Genomic DNA, 22,527 nt, shown 5'->3' with positions numbered 1-22,527 from the left:
TTCAATGGGAGAATCAAACTGTGCACCAGCTAAGCAACAGGTCTATCCAACACAGAAGACAAATATTGCTTTCTTCTTTACAAAGCTGGTATTGCAGGATAGGTGTACACTGCTGGAAGCAAATCACTGACACATGTTGAGATTCTTTCTCTAAGCTACTGTGAAGAAGTTGTTTCCAAAATATTGGAAGAAAAATGTGTAAACCCATATCTATCAGACAATGAGACCTAATTCTATGAAGGTCGTGCCAGCTCACTACCTTTTTGGTACCTGATCATATCTTAATGTCTATTGCCTGACTGTTCTACATTACAGCCAAAATCTGTATTACTAAGGTTTTCTTCTGTTTTCTCCTGCTGGGTTTTCTCCAGGAAATAACAGGAACTATCGTCTTGAGAATTTTATGGGCAATTTATCTGGGAAAACATATTTGGGACTGGAACAAGGATTTCTGGGCTCCAAATACACAGCGTAGGTTCACTGCACTGACCAGCCCTTTTCTGACGTCAATCTATCCAAACTTTTCAATGACTCCTTACAGCAAAATTACCTTCTCCTTGATGGGCACAATAGTCAGCAGAGGACTCTTTCATTATCCTCTGTGCACTTATGCAGTGACTATACATCATTTGCCTCCCAATCTCTGTTTCAATCTCCTTATCTAGACAACGAGGATAATGAATATTCAATTCACAGAATTTTTCTGAAGGAAAGAGAACAATGCAGTGAAAATGAAAGGATTCCTATTTGCTCTTACAGAGGGAGCTTCAGAAGAAACAGCCTTTTTCTTTTGCATTTCCAAATTCCTAAAAGAGCTATTGTTCAATTCATCTCCAAACTCACCTATAAAGCAAGCCAGAAGGTATAGATTAATCACAAGGTTTTTAAAAAAATTCTTAGTATCAGGAATATAAAATGTGATATGTGTTTTGTAAGGCGATGGTCTGGTAGTTTCCAGTAGCTCACATGATTTATAAATATGCCTAAGATGACTCTTTCTCACAACAGTATTTGGGAAAGGAAAACAAAAGGGCCTTCTGATTTCTTTTGCATAGCCTTCCTCCCTTCTAACCCTATACACTTTTCTTTTGTTGACAGCTCTGTTTTGGCCAGAATCCAAGAAAAATATGACATATTCCAATACCATGTTTTACATTCTGGATAAACATTACCAGTGGTATTTTCTCACACACGCTTTTTTTGACTTAAGAGAAGAACTTGATAACCTTTATGCTGCCTTTCTGGTGAAATGTGAGGCACTAAAAATACAGCACTGGTGAGCATTTAGCCCAAGCTCAAAATGGAAAACGTGCATGGTTCCTGGAAGCCTGCACACCTATTACTTATGTAGATTAGCAGAGATTTGTGCAAGAGCACAGAATGGAGCAAAGAGACTGCTAAACTACAGCCTTTAGTGTTCCACTGAGCTCAGGATACCACACATAATTACTCCTCAGAAGTCATTTGCGCAGTTGGAGACAAAATGAAACTTAGAGCAGCATTTCATCAAATTAATGTCATGGGAGATGGACATTTATGAGAAAGTTTACATTCTAAGAAAGAGAGAAAATTCTCTGATAAACCTAGCAGGAAATGCTGCATAAAAAAGAAACCCAAACCAGTGTTAAGGCAATGGATTTGCCGTTTTGTTATAGTTTGAGCAACTTCACCTGGGGGTCTGCACATGATAAAACTTAGCCGAGTCTCTGAGCACTTCCCAGGACTTCTGGTGAGCCTCATGTATGGCACCAGAGGTAGAGACCACAAATCCCACTTTTAACTGCTTAAATACAACACAGACCTATGTAAACTGCAAAGAAGGGACTGAGGAAGACAATTGGTTGTCTAAACTTGGGCACCTGGTGCCATTTGAAATACTGTAGGATATTTAAAACATCTGTTTGGGGCTGGTAGACATAATATGGAAGATGGGGAGACCCCTATCCTGCCAGAGTGGCAGCAGGCAAGAAGAAATGGGAGCAGACATCTCTCAGGTTAACTGAATGCCACCCGAAAGTCTCACTCATTTTGCACTACACTTGCTATATCCAAAGACTTAAGAACACGGCTCCTGTGAATTTCTTACTAGCTGGGGAAGGAAGACAAAGCCATTGCAAATAACAGAGTCAAATCCAGACAGGCACACTGTGCAGCAGCACACACAGGGACGGAGTGACTGCTAAGACACAGTTCAATGGACACAGAGAACATTCAGCTTCTCACACGTGTCTTAGGCAGCTAGCAGGGACTGACTGACACGGAAAGCTGATATGCTTACAACAGGCTGAGCTTTGGAGCACCTGGGCTCCTTTCCCAGCTCTGATAGTCTTCTCAGTCTGATACTGGGAAATGACATTAACCCGTCTGTATGTATCCAAATTTGTCCTCTTCACAATGAAGCCACAATATTCTCTTACACAAATGCTGGGAAGAGAAATGCTTCTACCCTGGGTACATATCAAGGCGGGTGTTAAAGAAGAGATTGATGCTGAACGATTTCAAGTTGTAGAAAGTATGGGTGAAGCTTTATAAATACAACTTTCTATTCAACCAAGCTAGAAAAATGGCATTAAGTAAACTCAAGGTGTTTATATATTTGTTTTTGTGACTGATGCAGCAAAGTACTCTTCAGAAGTGGAGGTAACTGTTTTCTAGATAAAACAATAGTTTACACAATCTTAAGGATCGCTTTTCTATTATTTGCATTTCTTAGGCTAGATGACTTTTTTCTATTTTCTGTTTCCTTCCAGTGAAGGAATATAACAGCAGCAGAAGAGCAGATAGTGTAAGTGGTGGACCTCCTGGTCACCTAAGCTATGACCTGAACAGTGGTATCTTCCATTTCCTCCACCTCTTGTGATCTTGAGCATAAAGTTTTAATGTTTGAATGACCAAAGCCTGTTAAAATGCAAAATCTGTAGACCGAGCAACCAACTTAGGACTGGTTAGATAGCAAAGTTATCACCTGACTTTGACGCAAGACTTCTGAAAGTGGCAGGCAACTCTGAAAAGGAAAAAGCACATCGCCATGTTCTGCCGAATGCCAGATAACCTTGCTTTTTATGTTCTTCAATGAGTGATAAAAAAACCCCTGCACATACTTTTTGAGAGCAAGGTACAGGTATAATTTCCATTCTAAGTTTTTTAGTTTTGTTCTGTTTCTGTTCCTGTGAGATTGCATCAAACTTACAAAGGTCTTTAGCCTGCACTTATATCTGTGCTGAGTAACAATCATCAGAGATTGAATTAAACTATTTTCCAATCCTAGAATACGCAGGTCCAGTAGTGCCTTCAGATATAATACTACCCAATTAAAAACAAGAACTTGTAAATACAGATGAGGAGGAAAATAAAGTAATTTTTCCGCAGCAGCTGGGTTTATCATACTTTTAAAGTCCTCCTCCATGGTTACTGGTCAAAAATCTAAACAGAAAGGAAATGAAAATGCTTTTGCTTGGTATAATTTTGTGTTTTAATGCTAGAAATCTCTAAGCTTGTTACATACCAGGGTGATTTAAGCTTCCAGAGTCCCTTGACATATGTTGGTTCCAGGGTCCTGCTGCATAAGCAGCAGCTTGTAGTTGCTATACAGCTGGAAGCATGCCCCTGCTCCCTCCTCCTTGCACAGGCCTCTGGCAACAGCTTCTTAACGGGAAAGTCCGCAGGCAGACAGCATTGCCAGAAATAGTCAGGAAAAGTGGACTAGCATGACTTAAATCTTAATACAGCCACATCACCTGTGCAAGTTAGAAGATGGCACATAAGGTTAAATAACTTCTCTTGGTTTACACAGAAAAATAAGAAACAGAGCAAGGATCAGAGCCTTTCTCTCCCAGAAGCCAGCACTACACCTTTAGCAACCCAGACTGCTTCCTAACATGTAAAATACTCTACAGCTCCAAAGGACACATAATTTTACCAGTGGATGACTTTAACAGAGAGACTAATCTGGAATCTTGCTCTATAACAACTGTGAATATCTATTACTTAACCATAGTATCATTAGTATCTTCCCTCCTTGAAGATCTGCCAGCAAAAAAAGTGCATGCAAGTATCCAAATTTAAAGAGTTTTCTGGAACAAGGGGAAAGGGAAAGCCAGAGATAAGGAAGGAAATTAGCAAAACTATGTAAGAAGCAGAGGCTTGCAAATCTGTCAGACATCTGGGTCTTAATTAAGTAATTTTTCATCCCTGAAGTTCTCCCTGTCACTTTAACCCTTTCTTTACCTTCCTCCCCTTAAAACTACATTTCTGTTTTCAAAACAGTAAAACACATGCCTACACAGCTAAAATAAAACCTATCCTACAGAGAAATAACAGAATAACACTTTCCCATATTTCTCAGAGATAGTTACAAGTGACATGTAATTACATAGAACATGTTTGTCCACAGAGATATATATATAATACATACATACGCTGCTATTTTTCATTACAGTTTTCCTCTTTCCTTCCTGCCTGCCTTCTGCCACTCACTATGACATTTTTTATTTCCTCCGACCAGCTTCAATGCTGAATTCTCTCCAGCTAGTGACTTCTCCTTCCTAAGTGAAAAACAAAATCTTGTAACATTTGAATTGGCATACACTGAAAATTAAGCAGAACAAGTTCACCCACCCCCTATCCTTTCAAGCTTTTGTTTTAAGCCAACTCATCAAAACCCTAACGGTTTTGTAGCAAACAGCAAGTATTTCTCAGGCTGATAATGAAGAGGACTCTTCTGCTTCCAATAGCTTCAACTACCCCAACCAGAGCCAAAGGTAACAAATTCTTCCGAGAGAAAGGGAGGAAATGGGATTATCCCTGTCCAGACCCACAGCTTGAACTGATCTGAGAAAGGTTCCCCCACCCCCACCCTATCTCTTCCACTAGCTGTACGTGAAAAAATATTCCTCTCTCATGGCTACTGAAACAGAAACTCTAGGAAGAAGAAAATCCGTTTCAGACCTTTGGAAGGTATTTTATCTTTCTGTCTCAGACAAGTCTGCATTTATTTAGCTTTATAACTGCCAAGTTCCCTTTACATTTAAAATACTTCTATTTTCAAAATATTTTAATACATTTAAAAACTTTTCAGAATTAAAAAGAAGTTTTGTGTTTTAGTCTTTTTCCTGGTCTGAGAGAGGCTGGTGGAACCACTCACTCTTAAGACTCTTTCTAAAACCCTGATTTCAATTGCTTATAGCTTTGAGAAGTTACACATCTTTGGTAGGTAGCAGTCCAAATGCAACAATTTATATCATGCCCATAACTATTATTTTATTTCAGTCAAAATTGTTAAATGTGTTCCAAGAACAGAGTTCGGATGAGAAGGAGAGCTGCATTTTGATACATGAAATACTATTTAATGCTTAGTCCTCTGAAAAAAAGGGGTCCTGTGTGGTCTAACTGGTCACTAGTCTGCCCTGACTCTGCGCATCAGCTCTCCTTCTCTAAAATAGGATAATGTCACCTTTTCATCTCACGTGAGTACTGTACAGAGAAATGAATTTAAGGCTGCATGGCACACGGATACTAGTGTGATGAGCAAGATAAAAAGAGCAAAAGGAAATTAAATAGTCCTGTCTCCAGAAAAGAATTTGAACTGAGAGTGAACGGTGGTATACCTGCTTTATTAACTGAGCTCTGCAAGTTAGAAAGAAAGTAACACAAAACAGACTATAATCACTTTAACTAGAGACCTTAACATAGTGCACAAAAGGGGGGGGGGGGGGGGGATTAAGGTTAAAGGGGGCAATCTAAGGTTACACAGACAGCCTTAATATTAATGTTACCTAACTTTGAGCGCATGACCTAGCATCCCTCATAATATTATTTTAACATAATTTTTAATGTGTAATTATTTATAAAGCTCCAGACAGTAGGTGTGCATGATGCTTTATAGGCATATAAAATTGTCTGATCCTTGCCCCTAGGAGCTTGCGTGATGACACCACACAAGGGATGGGAAAGAAGGGGGTATGGGAGGACAGAGTTGCAACACAGTGAGATCATGAGATGTACTTACTGCTACCTAAGCAACATTTCAGCTTCTCTGTGGTTTTCTTGTTACTCATTTAACACTATATATTAAAATTTGGTGAACAGATACATAACACAAAGAAATCAACTGTAAGGAAGGATATGAAGAAAGAGAACTATGTAGTACAATGTTGAGAGTCAGCAGTTAATATTAAAACATTCACAGCCAAACATTGCATGTAGTCAATTATTTATATGGGGTTAGCCCCTGGCGCCTCCAGCTGAGGTCTGGATTCTGCTCCACCAGGCACTGTACAAACGTATCGTGAGATACAAAGCTGCGTTATGTTTTCTACCATAAAAAAACGTCAGTGGCTGAAGGGGTATCAGAGGTGGAGAGACATAGTTGGTTTAACAGGTTAGAGGCAGAGCCACGGGTAGAACTAGGCTGTTTTGACATTTGATTTTATATTCTACATGCTAATTAACATGTGTATTTGGATTAAGATTGCTTGAACAAAAATCTCAAAACAAAACCAAACCATGGAGGAAAGATCACAGCTTGGAAACCCTGGATTCCAGGGACCTTCTTTTAAAAATTTCTGTTTGTGTGCTCTGGAAACTGCATTAGATTTAAGTTCTGCATGGTTGTCATTACCGTGTGTGCAAAGCCCACGGTACATCCATTTCTGACCCAGCTGTATTATTATGCCGCTATGTACAGACAAACCTATTGCATGTCAAGACCGTATCCTTGAATGCTCACAACTTTCTTTGACTTCAGCAGCAGATGAGGTGCAGACCCTGCTGGGATATTCAATGCTATCAGGCGTTTCAGCTACACATAGACCACCCAGGTCACCCAGTAAACAATTCCAGAAAGTCTAAGGAAAATTAACTTAAACTAAACATACAATTATCCAAAGTAAGCAACATGGCAAAATACCCTTGATCTCTTGGAGCACAAGCTAAGCCTCTGGACCAAACCTAAGAACTGTGGACTTGATTCTGCTCTTCACTGCAGTTCTTCACAGTGCACGTGCAAAATATCACTTCAGACTTTATAGCCCTTCATGCTCCAAATGTAATTTGCTTCCACTTTTTTTCACAGCCCACAGAGTACAAAATGATTTTAGTATACAGCATTATGAATTCCTAGGAATTATTTATTTCACTGGGTGAAAAGCTCAAGTTTTAGTCAGCTTTACAATTTAACATGGCAGGCTAAATATTTCCATTATTCTTATTAACCTTTTTTTCCCAAGCCTTGTCCAAATTAGTCACTAAATAAAATCTCTGGCTTCAGTGGAGCTCAGACTCAAGGAAGACTCCAATTCACTGCTGCTAACCACTGCTACTTTACAGTAGTGACATGTTTTCCCAATTTCTTTGTTTTGATCTTCCTTTTAGAATTGAGTTCAATCTTGGTACACAGACTAGAATAAGACAGAGAGGAATTAATAACATCCATGTGAAATTTTCTTTTAAGTTTTGTAGCTTATGAAACATACTTCAAACTCTGTATAGCTTGGTATCAATTATTCACATGAACTGTATTTTGACATGTCTGGGGATTTAGGAGGCTGGTTTGGTCCTCAAAGTAGCCCGTTCATCACAAGACCTGCAGGGCTCCCAACAGACTTTCAGTGGGATGGCAGCTGTTCTGACAGTGGAAGCAGAAACTGATGGTGCTCTCCAAATCTGGCTGTACTTAAAATTGTACTCATAACTGATTTACATCCTGCTAAAACAAGAATTTCATTCAAATAGGTTTAAAAAAACTCCTTATTTTTTTCCTTCCCTCTGCACTTAGGAAGTGGCTTTTGAAAACTTAGCAAGTTGACCTCAGAAGGATTTAGATGAGCACAATTTTCAAAGCCGGTTTGTTTATAAACGAAAGTTAGGAGTGGAACTGGATTTACCTTCAAATTCTACTGGCATATTTAGAGCATGGAAGTTTAAAAGATAATTACTATCAGCACTGCTGCTGTGGCAGTCTAAGCGGCTGCTGACATAAGATTAAAATAAATAATAAACATTAATTTTCTGCTGGACCCTAAAGTTGATGTGAAGTGACTTTGCTGTCCCGGAGCCTAAAAAATAAATAGAATTTATGCAAAATACTGAAGTCCCCAAACAACAATTGTCTCCTATTTCAGTCTAAAGGTACTCTTTCTAAATTAGGGACATATTAGATAGATACAGAATATTTAGTATGCCAAAATCACAGAAAAGATTAAGTTGGAAGCCTAGCCCAACCTCCTGCTCCAAGCAGCGCTAATTTCAAAGCCAGCCCAGGCTGCCCAAGGCTTTGCCTGGCTGAGTTCTGAGAACCTCCAGGCATGGAGATTCCTTGACCTCTCTGGGAAACCTCTTCCATTGCTTAACCACTCCCATTTCTAGGAATTTCCTCCTCATAGGCAATTTTTATTTCCTTTAAAAGCAGCTGGTGACGGCTGCCTCTTGTCCTTTCACTACGTATCCCTAAAAAGCCTCAATAGTCCTTCTTTTGTTCAGGGAAAGACTGCGGTCAGTCCCTCTTGATGTGCATCACTTTTGCAAGGTCAACAATCCAGCTGCCTCCTCTCCCCCTTGCACTTCATGTACTCCAGTGCCCCAGCCCTCTTAGTGGCTCTCCTCTGGACCCTCTCCAGTTTGCCAATCTCTCTCTTGAATTGGGGACCCAAGACTGGACATGGTACTACCGCACTAGCCTCCCAGCAGCTGAGCAGGGGGGAACGGTCACCTGCCTGACCGTGCTGGGCAGTACATCACGCTGTCCTTCCAGCTTCAACTCCTTTGGCTCAGGAAGACCCCTGAGCAGCAGTGCTGCCAGCCAGCTTGTGAAATGTCCTGTTGTTTCTTCTATGTGCACGCTTTCCAACTACTGAAAACTTTGTGTGTTTGTGTGGCAAAGGTAAATCTCAGTGTAACACACAGAATATGTATCTTTGGCTGAAGTGACCGAAGGAGAGAATACTGACTTCCAAGCGGGAGTGTGCTACAATGACCTGTGGTCAATCTTCCATTTGATTGAAAGAGCAGAAAAGGTCCAAAGTATTTTTCATTGATTAGTATTGTTCTTACAGGGCTTTACTTTTATGTCTTTGCTCAACATCAGGGTAAATTTTCCCCTGGCCGCACACCCCCCCACCCCCCACTAATGTGCATGTGTGCTTTCCTCACCAGGTTAGATCCTGCATTTTGAGGAAAGTAGGGATTGCTTAGTTATCTTACAAGGCCCAATCTAAGTCCATTTAAATTAATGGGTTGCTTTTCTGGATCAGGTCTGGAATGTTAATTGCAGTTCCTACACTAGCCTATCTAATTCTCCAAACAGACACTGCATCAGGACCTAAGAAACTGTTAAAGGACAAACCACAAGAAAAATGTATTGTTGAGCAAGTACCTAAGTGAGGCTTGACCTTGTCCCCATTGATATTGATGGATAAAGAAAAACCCTGAGATCATTCCATTAGATTAAAATATTAACGCTGGCCTAATTTATCACCCAATGCATGATCCAAGATGGAGTTCTCCCTCAGAAATGTGTGGAAGGAAATAACTAGGTCATGATACATGCTCTTATGAAGGGGCTACAGATTAGCAGCTGAATGGAGAGAGACCAGAAAGCACAGACTTTGTGTCAACTGAGAATTCAGAGGAATTTCTGGCCCCTGTCCCATGACTCTGCAGCATCACACAGAGCGGATCCCTGTCAGTATTACCAGGCCACCCTCCTTGCTGGAGGCACAGTTTCCTATTTGGCCAGTTTGTATTTGCAAAGTCCTATAAATTTTGGGTTCCCTTTGCAGCCCTGCCACCAACTATGTGAGTTTTGGCAAACAAACAGTGTCAGAGTCACTTGTGCTTGAAGGCAGTTTCTAGTTAAATTCCAGGTTCTCATATTTTCTTGCAAAAACTGCAGGAAAATGTTTGTTTATGCAAAAAAAGAAAAAAAAAAAAGAAGGAAATATGCTGAAAAAGACCCCCAAGGTATAACGCCAGTGGAGGTTAGCATTAGGTGAACATATGTATGCATGCACACACCCACAAACCAGTCCCTGAAGTTCATTGAATACAATCCTTTTCCACCTGGCTTTTGGTGGCTTGAATTTTTCCATTTCATAATTTTTCCATTTTACAACTTGTATGTAATTTTTCTAGATCAATGTAACATTGTAAGCACTTCATATGCTATCAGAACTAGAAAATAAACCAAACTGTAACAAAATTATTTCAGACTTCTTGGAGAAATCAACTGTGGCAGGCAGAGGTCTTTTGCAAGAAATGTAACTACAAGTTCAAACAAAAAAGTGACCTTTGCCTGTTGCTACAAGTATGTCACTGGAGGGGATTTGGCAGTGAGCTTTTCACTGGGAGGAGTCACTTGGCATTGGTACTGGTTTATGAAAGAGCACAAGAAAGCAGAAGTTGGTTTTCTTAAATGATTCCCTACAAGGAGGACATGCAAGATATTTTCCAAGAGCTGGCTGCAAATAAATTTTTACCTCTGTGGAGCACTGTTGGATTCCACACTATTGCAGTAGACATTCTTTGCAGAGTACATCTCTGTGCCATACATTGCATCTGTCTCAGCTGAGTCCATGTAGCCATTGATAAGCTTGATGTCTCTTGGCTTCATACTGTCATTTTGTGAATCCAAAGACACAATGTCAGATGGGGAGCTCACAACACCCGAGTCTTCTGTCGTATCTTCAGATGCAAAACAGCTGCTTTCTGATGCTGTTTCTTCCACCTCTGACAGCTCCAGAACCGTGTCATCCACTACATAAACATTATCATGTGCAGGCAGCAGGCTCTCTAAATGAAATATAGCAAGGAAAGTTAGCTGAAAGTCATCAGTATATAAATCAAACACAGAGAGCTATTCCTTTGTAACTGGAAAAAAACACATGAAATGCATTAAAAATAGCAGGATGGAGCTCGATATTTGTATATAGGATAAAGATGATTTGAAAAAGGACAAAAATTTTGTCCTCTGCTTTTAGAAAGGCGGTTTGCTATGCCTGTCCTGGGGAGTTTGGGTTTTGTGACTTTCATAGCAAATTACTTCTGTGTTACTTCTATGAAGAAACAACTTTCCAGGGACAGTTTCTTGGGGACTTTGACCAAAGTTTAAATGATGAGTTGCAAGACATTACTCCTGTTACTGCTTCTGACAACATAATCTCACTATCCCTTTTCCATGCTGCCAAACAGATCATGACATTTCCAGTAAGAATTCTACGCACAAGTAAAAATGGGCAGCATTTCTCCGTCAGGACACTGTACTGGTACACTAGGTTTAATGCTGGCCCACTAGATGTCACTTTATTTTACTACCTTTCAATTTCCTGTGTTAAGTGCGAGAATAACAAACGTCTCTTTTTCAAAGCATCATATCAAATCCACTCGGAAGTGCAGAGAAAAGTAGACACTACCATGATTAAAGCAGAACCTTTTCCAATATTTAGCCATTTATAAAGGAGATCAAGAGATATGCCCTGTGCATGTTTAACCCCGTTAGACTTGCAAATTTTCAGAGAAGATCAGACACAGTACAATTTTTTGTACTCTTTTAATTTGATTCCTATAAACTACTTGGGGGTTTGTTTGTTTGGGGTTCTTTTGGGGGTGAAAAATACAATTTTGTTCTTTCCCTTAAGAAACGTACAACTCTAGACTCCATCCTGCAATTATGCCATTACTGGGGAACTCCCAACAAGGTCAATAATTTCAGTAACTGAAATTATTGGGTGACTAAAGACAGAATCAAGCCTAATCACACTTCTTTTGATCAAAGGAATGAATAAAGACTAATCTAAATGTTTTATTTGGAATTGTAAGTGTGCCGCATTCTCTTCGTCAACCTCAGTAAGCAAAAGGAAGATTAAGTAATAGTTTATGGTCTGATCCTGCAGACACTTGCAGTGGATGTTAATTATACGAGAAGTCCCAGGTCTACAAGCATGACTAAGATTAAGCATACACTTTTCTTTTTTTTTTAGGGTCAGAATCTACAACTTTTTGAAGCATACATAAAGCTACAGCTCAATAAAAATGATCAACAAAGAGAAATGCTACTGTATTATGTTGTATACATGGAAGTATTTTCTTTACAGTCAGAGAACCGAAAACAACTTTGTCAAAAAGTATCATAATTTTGTATGGGTGTAGCTTAGCAGTGAAGCTTTGAGTAAAGCTAAAATAAAAATCAACCCAACATTCTCCTTGACTGAGGTTACAAGATGCCATTAAGTACTGAAATTGATTTCTGACAGCAGAAGCAATAAAATTCAGAGGGTTACAAATCATGATTAAAGTTCTAAGTGCTGTCAAGCATCTATATTTATGATGGAAGATGATCCAAAGACTCCATTGCAACTTTGGAAGTAATATTACTTGATTTCTTTGACCTTATTTTCTACAACATTAGCTCTAGGTTCCAGATTTAATCCAAGAGATCATTCTGTCTAGAAATGGCAATTACAGGAACTAAGTATGTGTCACTGAATGCATTAGACTATGCTCATGACAGAAACTACATTTAGGAAAACACCAACATCAATGAGAAATATGAGTAATTTGATGTTAAACAGCAAATAATAAAGCCCCACAAAAACAGACCATAAACAAACAGGTAAATGTATATGGCCTGCCTGGCTTTCAAACTAACAAAAACCCCAGTAACCACCCACTACTAAAGCATCAGTGAAAGTTACAGTATGTAAAAAAACAGAACAATGTCGGATGGCAAAGAAATCAACTTAAAGAGTGGAAGTTTAAGAGTGGAAGCACACGGGAAGATTTTGAAGTAATGCACAATGCAGTATACTTTGATGCAAAGAGACCTCTATATAACACAGGCCACATCTGTTGTCACCAGGATGCCATAAATGACCTCCACCCTATAGCTGGCACAGCAATTTATAACAAAGTACCCACTTCCAGTTCCTGACATGAGGATGGCAGGCTTTTCCTCCCTAGCCGTCTCTCTCATTTCCTCATCCTCTTCTTGCCTGCCTGCAACTGTTTCCTGCATCTTTCTGCTCAGGGATTTATACCCTTTTTACACACAGCTTTACCTATCTACTGTAGTAACAACACCTGAGTCTCTCCCTGATGTGATTCAGCAAGCTACTTTATGGGAGGATCTCCATCCCCCAGCCCATTCTTCCCACATACTGACAACAAAACAACACCCAGTTCTCTTATTATCAGGGTCCACGTGTGAATTGATCCATTACATCTGCATCTCAGAAGCTGAATCATCCAGTCCAGCCTAAGAACCTCCTCATTCAACAGCAGTTTTGTCCTGAAGCATGGTACTACAGAAGATGGTAGTACTAGCTTTCTATTCAATGACTAAATTCCCTTTGCTCAAGCAAAACCAAAATGTCACCCTTTCTTCAAGCCTATCAAGGCCTTTGTCAAAGCACTTCTCTAATCTTTTATCTTCACTGAGAAGATCCATTAATTTTAAACACAGTTAACACACACGGCACTGAACAAAGTTGCTGGCTGAAGCAAACCATTTTGATTGCCACTACTACTTGTCTGAACATGAAAGCACACACATAAAACATGACTGCTACGGTTCTGTGTCATGTTAACAACCTTGTTTCAGCTAAAGGCAGCACTAAACCACCCCTGTTTTAAAGCTGAACCATCCTCGGATGGATGAAGTAAGTAAGAATCTATTCTTCCTTCTACACGCTTGATTAAGTCCCCACTGGTGCAAACTGAAGATGGATGGGCATTACTGGGTAATGATAGGTGACATAAAAGAAGCCTACCTCAACTTTACTGAGTGGTCTTAACTCCAGGAGTCAGAAAATACCTTTTAAAATGTCCTAGTTGACACAAAGAACTGAGTAATGCACAAGAGTAGATGTGATACTGCCCTGTGATTTTTGCATGTTTTTTCTCAGGGGGAATGCACACGCAGAAAACTGCTACACACCAAGCACAGTGTGCTCACAATGATGGCAGCTACTGAGGTTATTTGTTGGTTGAATAAAGAAAAATCTCAACATCTGTTTCTCTCTTCTCTGTCATGACACTAAGACAACTTCAGTATGGGCTCTGATCTTCAAGGCCTCACGCAGACGTACACAGGTTAAGCCAGAACGTTCAGCAATTACTTCAAGATTCGACATACAAATAACAATTGCCAGAGATAATGTATTACTGAAGCACTTCTGTACCTCAGAAGACTGTCTGTGCTTCCAAACACGTAACAACGCCAAGATGTTTTTTTCAGTAACATGTGACCCCGTTCACTGGCTTCAGGTGGGGTGTGATATTGGAAAGGGTGTAGAACTTGGCCCGTGGTCTCCGAGTCATACTGAAATCTCTGTGGGACATCTCACCCACAAGTGAGATTGGAAACTGTCCCTCAGTGCCCTGCACTGCTGGTTACCCGTGTCCTGCTCCAGGCTGCAGACCGTGCAAAGCCCAAAGGAGTGCCATACCGAGGACCTCCCCTGCTTCACAGCAGCAGTGCTGTCGCTGCACAATTAGGTCAACCACAAGTTACAAAGGCTCTCTTTCGGGGGTGGGGGACGGGGAGCAGGGGGGTGGACTGGACTGGGATGTCTGTTTGCAAGAATGTTGCCCCTGATCATCAAGAGGGAAAGAGGAGAGTAGCTCATCAGTAAAGAATGTGAGCTTCTTGTTTAACACAAAAGAGATCTTGTCACTTTAATCTCAATAGGCTGTAAGTAATTAGGAAAACACTGAACTCTGAGTTTGGAGGAGCCATATCTGCACTTGTGCAGTTTGATATCACATATATGTATACATTACTCATACAGAATGCCAATGATGAAGAGAGATAAACCTCACCTGGTTTAAATGCTAATCAGCACTTTCAGAAATGAAGATTTAATTCAGTAGGTGAAGACTACCATGGGTAAAATACTCACTTTGATTACTACTATGAAAATAACCACCACTGACTTTGAATGAGATTAGAATCATACCTAAGAGTTCAAAAGATATCCTACCAAGACTTAGAAAGTCCATCACCGACGCCCAAGCCATGATTCTCTCCCAGTCCGATGGTCATTGGGCGTTAAGTCTTCTCAGACTGTAATTGTTTGCTAAGTGCTGTGACCTTCTGCTTTTACAGCACTGCTGGTGGTTTACTGTCACATTCAATAATGACAGAAGCAGTATATACAAAAGCATTTTTAAAGAGGTGACAGTTGATTTAACCTCTACGTGGTGAATAATCTGAACTTTGTAATGGTTTCAGAGATGCTGAGTTCCTCTGATTCTTGTGAGTTCTTGCTAAGAGGTTGGTAATTATTTTCCAATTTCTTTCATTACTTGTTCCACTGCCAGAAAACTTTCTTTTCATGGACTGCAATTGCCTTGCTGTAGTTCAAATGGTCTATTACAATGCAGTTGTAAAAAATATTACAAGCTTCATGATGTTAAAAAATATTCATTATTATGATCCCCGAATTACAACATAATTATTTCACTGACAGTACTTAAAATGTCTAGCAAGAGAAAGAAACTGTGCTCTAATTATTTGTACTGGCAGTAAAAAGTGAGACCATCACAAAAGACCAGAATTTAAGAAGTGTACATTTTTTTATACGCTTGGAAGAAGGCTGGTGGAAAAAAATGGGAAAAGAAAACATTTCTTATGGCAATGACTAACACAGATAAGGAAAACGAACAACACAGGATTAGGTTAAGAGTTTTCACACAGGTATGATGTGTTCTGGTTACATTTTACTCATTTTGCTCATTGATAAAAAACTTGTATATAGAAATAGGTGTTAAAAAACATTCAGTGAGCAGTTAAAGCACAAGACAGAATGGGCAGACTTCTATTTATAACATTTTAATCCAATATGCTTCTTAGCATACATGCACACTTTCTTTTTAATTAAAAGAAACAAGAGACAATAAATGACCACTGTTATACATTAACAATAACATGGGGGGAGTGGGGTAATGGATTGAGCTCCAAGGATTCTCTCCCAACTCCTGTTACAGCGTTGCAGAAACTAAGGTGAGGCCAGGAAATGCTGAGGTGAGGAATCATGCTGTGCAGCTCCAGCCCTCCTCCAAAATGAGGATGTAGAGCAGCTTAATGTTGGCTCAGCTCATTTAGGTCATAGAATCACAGAATAATTTAATTTGGAAAGAACCTCTGGAGGTCACCTAGTTCAACGTCCTCCTCAAAGCAAGACTAACTTCCAGCTTATATGAGGTTGCTCAGGTCCTTGAGCAGCTGAGTTTTGAAAATCTGCAAGCATGGAGACTCCACAGCCACTCTGGGAAATCATCAATCATTCCCTGGGCAATGTTTAATGCAATGCTTCTCCCCATAAAGAACATTTTTTTATGCTAAATTGAAAATTTTCTAGCTATAACTTGTCACTGTTGCAGTCTTATCCTTTTGCAGTGTATCTCAGAGAAGAGTCTGGCTCGCTCTTCCTTTTCCTTCAGAGGCAAGACAGCATTCAAATTCTCCTTACCCTTCCCTTCTGCAGGCTGAACAAACCCTCTTGTCTCAGCACCTTCACATGCATCTTCGATGCCTTCTGCCAGACTCTGCTGCCCCTGCTCTGTTTTTTCAGTGTCTTGTTCCACAGAACTCAAAACTGAACCCAGTTTTGGACAATGGAAACAGATGTGGCTTCATGGCAGCCAAGTAAAGAGGACTAATCACTTCCTTTGATCTGCTGGTTATGTTCTTGCTAGTGCGTCCTAGTCTGTGGTTAGTGCTTCATCACCATTAGGGCATGCTGCTGACTCATGCAGTCCTGCATGTGACTGCCACTTCTCACCTAAAGAGCTGCTCTCAGTCTTTCCTAGTCTTATGCCCAATGCTCATGTTTTCCAACAAGTTCTTTAATTGCAGTCATTCTTATTGCACAAAACCTGCAAACAGAAGTAAATCCACTCCTTTACATGCCAGCCAATAACAAAAATTACAAGACATCTCACTAGACATATCATCAGAAAGGTACGTATTATTAGAAGTACCCTGTGATCCTTCAGCATTTCCACATTTGATCCCAATCTAATCACAGTTAATTTAAGTTAACCTAGATCGACCTCTCCTACGATTGAAAAATAAATACAATGTGGACTCATTTAACCTGCCTCACAAATTTGAGGTAGTTAAGCTCTTCCCTTGAGGTTAAACCTGTCTGCTGTTAGTTGGTATCGCAACACGAAAGTATTGTAACTTTTACAAAAGCTTTTTTGGCAAAGGCAGTACAAGATAGGATCAAGCCAGGGAGTGAGAACTGAAGAGTAAATATTCCAGTCCCTCCATTGTATTTTCCATGTACAAGCAACTGTGAAGGTCTGTGCACTAATGTTTGATCTTCCTTTCAAACCTATGCTGAAAGTTACTGTGAAGTCTCTCTCTCTAAACAGCACTAGATCAGACTGCTGGCTCTTCAAAGACTCATCAGAGGAAACTACCACTTCAAGTAAACGTTTGCCACCCTCTCCCATTTCAGACCTTATTTTTACCACCTGCCAAAAAAGCAAAGAAAAATTTCTGAACTAATGCCACACAGATTTTCAGACAGGGAAGATTAACATATTGGACTTTATTATCCCCATTTCTTTCCCACAATCCTTTCTTCAATGACTGAAAAAGCCTCTCTGACCTCTTCAAAGTCCATTTGACCTAGAATGCTGCTGCTATTGCTAAACTGCTTTTCATCCTCTCCTCTCTGGCACTCTCTTGAACCTACTGGTTCCCTGCTTTTACAGAAGCCTTGTTTGGATGCTCTGACAACTCTACACCATAGTCAGTAACCTGCCTTCCTTATTCGAAAGGATCAGATGTCACAAAAGTGACATGAAAAGCAAAACGCTCTTTGACAGGAAAAGGCTCATGTGTCAAAGTAGATCTTCCCTTGATTAACTGGAGAACATTGCCACTTGGCTTAGAGAAGGATAGATTTTAAAAATGAGTCAGTAGAGTGAGATGTTAATTTCCTTTCATACATAATGATGTCTGATGGGGAGACTTTGACAACAGTTCCTGGTGCTCACTATCTGGGGTTAACAGCAAGTTAGAACAACTCACAAGGTGCTTTCCTGGCTCTAGTTGGTCCTTTACTTAGGTGTGAGGAGAGGGGCAGTGTGCCTAATCTGTGCAGTTCAAAAAGACTATGAACAAGCAGACAATGTAGGTTAAAGGAGCAGGATATCACGGAAATATATTTAAAAGCATATAATAAGATAGCTTCAGACTTGCACTTCGTAAATCACCATGTGTAACACTGGTAACACGTTGTTATCAGTAACGGGGCTCCTTGGAGGCCTTTGTGGGCAAGGAAAATCTACAGCTAAAACCAGAGATTGCCCAATATAATGAGCTTGGTGAAGAAGAAATAAACCACTCTCCACATTTTGCTGGGAATTATTAGACTTAAGTGATAGATTTTGGCAATCCGCATCCTCTACAGAGGTGGTCAGCTTCCATTCAAGTCCACTGCCAAATTTAAACAAATGGACTGTGAAGGTGATTTTCATGAGCCACCTTAGAGAACACACTCTATAAAATTGCCTGAAAAGCAAATGCAGGGTAACAATTAAACGCAGAAATTATTAGTGCACCTATGCAATAAAACAGTGTTTTATTAGGTGATTTTTAAGTCCACAGAAAAAATGCCATTTGCTCAACTCTTCTTTTTAAACCTCACCATCCTCCCTGCATGCACTCTGTTCTATCAATTCATTCTCTTCCTCAGTTTGCCTGTTAATGACTCCATAAAATCTCTACTACAGTTTTGTATTTCTAACATAATCCAGAGGAGAAAAGCATAAAACACTTTCACATTGTAATTACACTTTCCTTCCCCAGAGACTAGCTGCCAGCAAGCTCAGCAAAGAGACAAAAAATCCAACCCTAAACCAAACACACATACACACAACTTGTGGGATTCAAGAGCTCTTTTCATAGTACAGCAACCCCATTCCACTCACAGTTGTGTACTTATTTCTGATTAGAAGTGATTTAAAAGTTAGGAAGTGTGGAAGAGAATCGGGTCAATCTGTAATAAGCTACTTATTACTGAAACCATTAGGTATTACACACATAAAAATAAAACATTCTGAACAGTCGCTTTCTGTTTGTGGGGACAAAGTACACTTGCCTTGGGCATATAAGTACTTCTAAGAACTGCTGCACAAATAAGAAACAATAGTTTTAGTATCTCCCTAACAATGCAGACCTGCTAGGCAGTAATGGCAACAAGTACTGGGTTTGCTTAATACCAAAAACTAAGAGTGAGCTCCAAGCTGGAGTGTGGTTAACAAAATGGGACTTCATCACTCTTGCAGATTTTTTTCTTACCCACCCTCACAGCACCTCAGTCCATTCAGATCTGTGATGTCACCCTTCAGCTCCCCCACCAGTGCATCCATCATTTTTCCTTACATCACCTTCTATCTTTGTATAGGACAGTATCTATAGTACCATCTGAAGTCAGACAGAGCCCTGAGAAAATGAAACGTTTCATGCACAACCACCTGTCTAACTTACAATTAGGACAGCACAAAATAACTCCATTTAATTGGCCAAAACATGCTTCAGCCAAACCACCAATAACGTAAAGACCTTCACAGAAGATTTTCAACAGCTAGCTCCAAATTTAGGTACGAAAACATTTACATACACCTCTGTGCTCTGAAGACACAAAGCTCTACTCTGACCTCTTTTGATGTACATTAACTGACTCCTCTTGGACCTCCTGATCAATGGAATACCTGCTTCCCTCCCCAAAGTTCAAACAACAGGCTTTTCAATATACTTTGGTTGGTGGTTTACTTTGGCAATTACATATCCAGAAATATTTTAACTTCAAAGACCATGTTGCTTTTCTGAGTTTAGTTAATACACATCTTACTGCACATTCACACTTGATTACTCTGCTATCGTATTTCTCATAGCTGTAAGATGTCCAGTGACATCAACAAATGTATGTACCTGGAGAAACGCTTCTTGGAGTACCTGAACACTTCTCATCACTAAGACATTTTGCCTTCTGAAACTGCCCAGTGAAGAAAGAATTATTCTTGCAGAGAACAAAACTGAGAACCAGAGCATTTTAAGATCTCCCTAAAGATCTTGTGCGATACCCTACACAGGGGCATCATATCATTTCCAAAGGACATTTTCTGGGCGCTCAGAAGACCAGACTCTCACGCTGGGATGAGGGCAAATCGAGGGCAGTGAGGCCAGGACAGTGTATGCCAAGCATGCTCACCACCTAAAACACTGCCAGGCACCCTGGGGCTACACTAGCTGCAAAGAGTCACAGACGCGCTGCAGAACCCATAAAGGCAATTGGTTCTATGGAAGGATGGCAAGAGACAGACTTCCAGTAACACAGACATAGCCAAGAAAACACTGCATGGGGCAAGAATCAAATGCAGGGTATCATGAAAGCCACTTCAGGCTCCAGCAATGAGGTTATCTTTTTCAGCAGTGCACACTGAAGATCTCCCTGGGAGCCTACTAACAAGCGGAATATTGGATAGGTAGAGAACAAAGCGCTCACAGAACAGCTCTGCTGTTATGCCACCACTCCTCTGACAGCAGATGGACTAGATCAGATTATCTCAGACATAAGCAGAGATGGAATACTTAAGTCAGAGCTGAATTTGGCCCACTCTTTCATAGTCCTCTTGTGAAGTCAATTATCTCATCAATTGTGCTTTGCCCTGGGGCTCTTTCCCTATAAACCTGAAAAAATGCAAACATGCAACAGTGGTAACTGGATGTTACGCACTGTATGATTTCTGGATAGTAAAATGTTAATGGCAGTGTCATCTCTGGTAGCATGGTGAACAGCAGCCTGCAAGAAATGGGTCATCATTCAGACACCCACTTGGAATAAATTCTCCCCTTTCGTATTTTGCACTGATCCTGCTTCCACTTCAGCAGTTGGGTTTTGCCACTGACTTCAATGTGAGCAGGACAGAAACACTCACTGATTAAAATGCAAAGCTGCAGATATCTCCTGCATGGGATGAATCCCCACAGGGAAAAATCGTCTGCATTTTTATTCATGCAAAGCATTTTAAAGCTTTCATTTACACAGTTCATTCAGTAATAATGTGCATGCTGTATAATGGGGTACCTGATCAAGCATGCTCAAGTGCTTTGCTGGAGCAGGGCCATTTCTAGAATTTGAAGGTTCACTACGATCATACCCTCAAAACAGACAAGCTAGTTAGAAGAATTTTTCACCTGAGTTAATGGTCTTAATTAGGATCAGCATAAAAGGTAATTTTTCCTACGGGAAATTTGGAAATGTCTTTGAGTTTCTTTTTTTTTCAGCTTCAGTTCCTGCAGAAATTGGGTTAAGAAGGTCACACTGTTGTAGGATTATAGGTCTGTCTATGAAATCCTCCAGTAACTTTTAAACTGTCTGCCAACTCCTGAATTAGTCAGGAAGGATAACAGTCTGAAGTTCAGTTCCAAAAGTTTCATAAAGAGGTAGAAGGACAGAGCAAGGAGACTTTCTTCATGTATGTGCTGACCTAAAAGCTCATTCTCTATTATCTACCAGGGATGTCTGAGGGAAGGATGCTGTGAACAATACAAAGCTTCAACCCAAAGTGCGCTGGGGTTTAGATACCAGAGAATTGAATCATTAACTCAGAAGTCCAAAAGAAATGCTTAATAAATTAGTTGATGGGGTCTGGGGAAGGAGAAGATGAAAACAAAGAAGAAGAAAAAAAGGAAAAATTCCCAAATCCTAACATCCATTTTGGTTCCGAAAAGCAAGAAGTTGAAACTTCTGGGATTTTTTACTCCATCTATTATTTCCCTTTTATCCATTATTATCCCTTTATTATCCTCTTTCTTTCCCCTACTTATCCCTAACTAAAAAGAAAAGAAAAAGAAAAAAAGCACCTCCTCTTTTAAGCTATGAAGAACCAGATAATTTTTTTTCCTAAAAACACTACACAAGGATCGTGTTCAGCATTTTTTTAGCAGGTGTGACTGGCCACTGTTCCACTTTATACAGTACTATCTGTACAGTAATGCTCAAACATTATCTTCATTCTTCTGATTGCTCATTTCAGGACAAGATTATAAAACTCTCCTCTCACCTTAGAGTGGCCCCTATCAGATCAGCACAGAATCAAGCTGGTGGTATGTTTGTTATTCCTCTTCACATTACGCATGTAAATTTAAAGACTTTGATCTTCATTGTTTTCAGTCTGCTAATTGTCTCACAGACACTAACTCAACTCCACGAAAAAAATGCAAGTAGGTTCCCTGTGCAAGGATTTTTTGTGTAAAAAAGTGCCATTGATACATTGCTGAAGTCTCGTATTATGAACAGTGGCATATACTTCATGTACTCGAAAATTGAGGAAAAGCCTTTTTACTTCAATCTGTGTTCTTGCAAGAGCAGGCTGAAGCCAAATGATTTTATTTGAGGAACATCTGAATCCCATTGATTAGCCTGAATGAATAGAGAACAGGAAAACTGCCAGGTACAGAGGAAGTTGGGCATGTCCACAAGGGAGTGGAGCAAACAAGCAAATTACAGTATA

The 22,527-nt window shown here is 40.0% G+C and overlaps 1 protein-coding gene across 9 annotated transcripts in view; it reads right to left on the bottom strand.

The window, feature by feature from the left end:
• The window catches only part of COBL (cordon-bleu WH2 repeat protein), a 206,459-nt gene that overhangs the window by 15,045 nt on the left and 168,887 nt on the right, over positions 1-22,527 (bottom strand). For all 9 annotated transcript variants that reach the window (XM_037379292.1, XM_037379290.1, XM_037379291.1 and 6 more), the window contains one exon: positions 10,473-10,785. In XM_037379292.1, the coding sequence (XP_037235189.1) occupies positions 10,473-10,785 (313 nt within the window). The remainder of the gene's footprint in view (positions 1-10,472; positions 10,786-22,527) is intronic.

The sequence above is a fragment of the Falco rusticolus genome, chromosome 3 (assembly GCF_015220075.1).
Source record: "Falco rusticolus isolate bFalRus1 chromosome 3, bFalRus1.pri, whole genome shotgun sequence".
Lineage (NCBI taxonomy): Eukaryota > Metazoa > Chordata > Aves > Falconiformes > Falconidae > Falco > Falco rusticolus.
The sequence above is the reverse complement of the archived record's forward strand: the minus strand, read 5'-3'. Positions and strand labels throughout refer to the sequence as shown.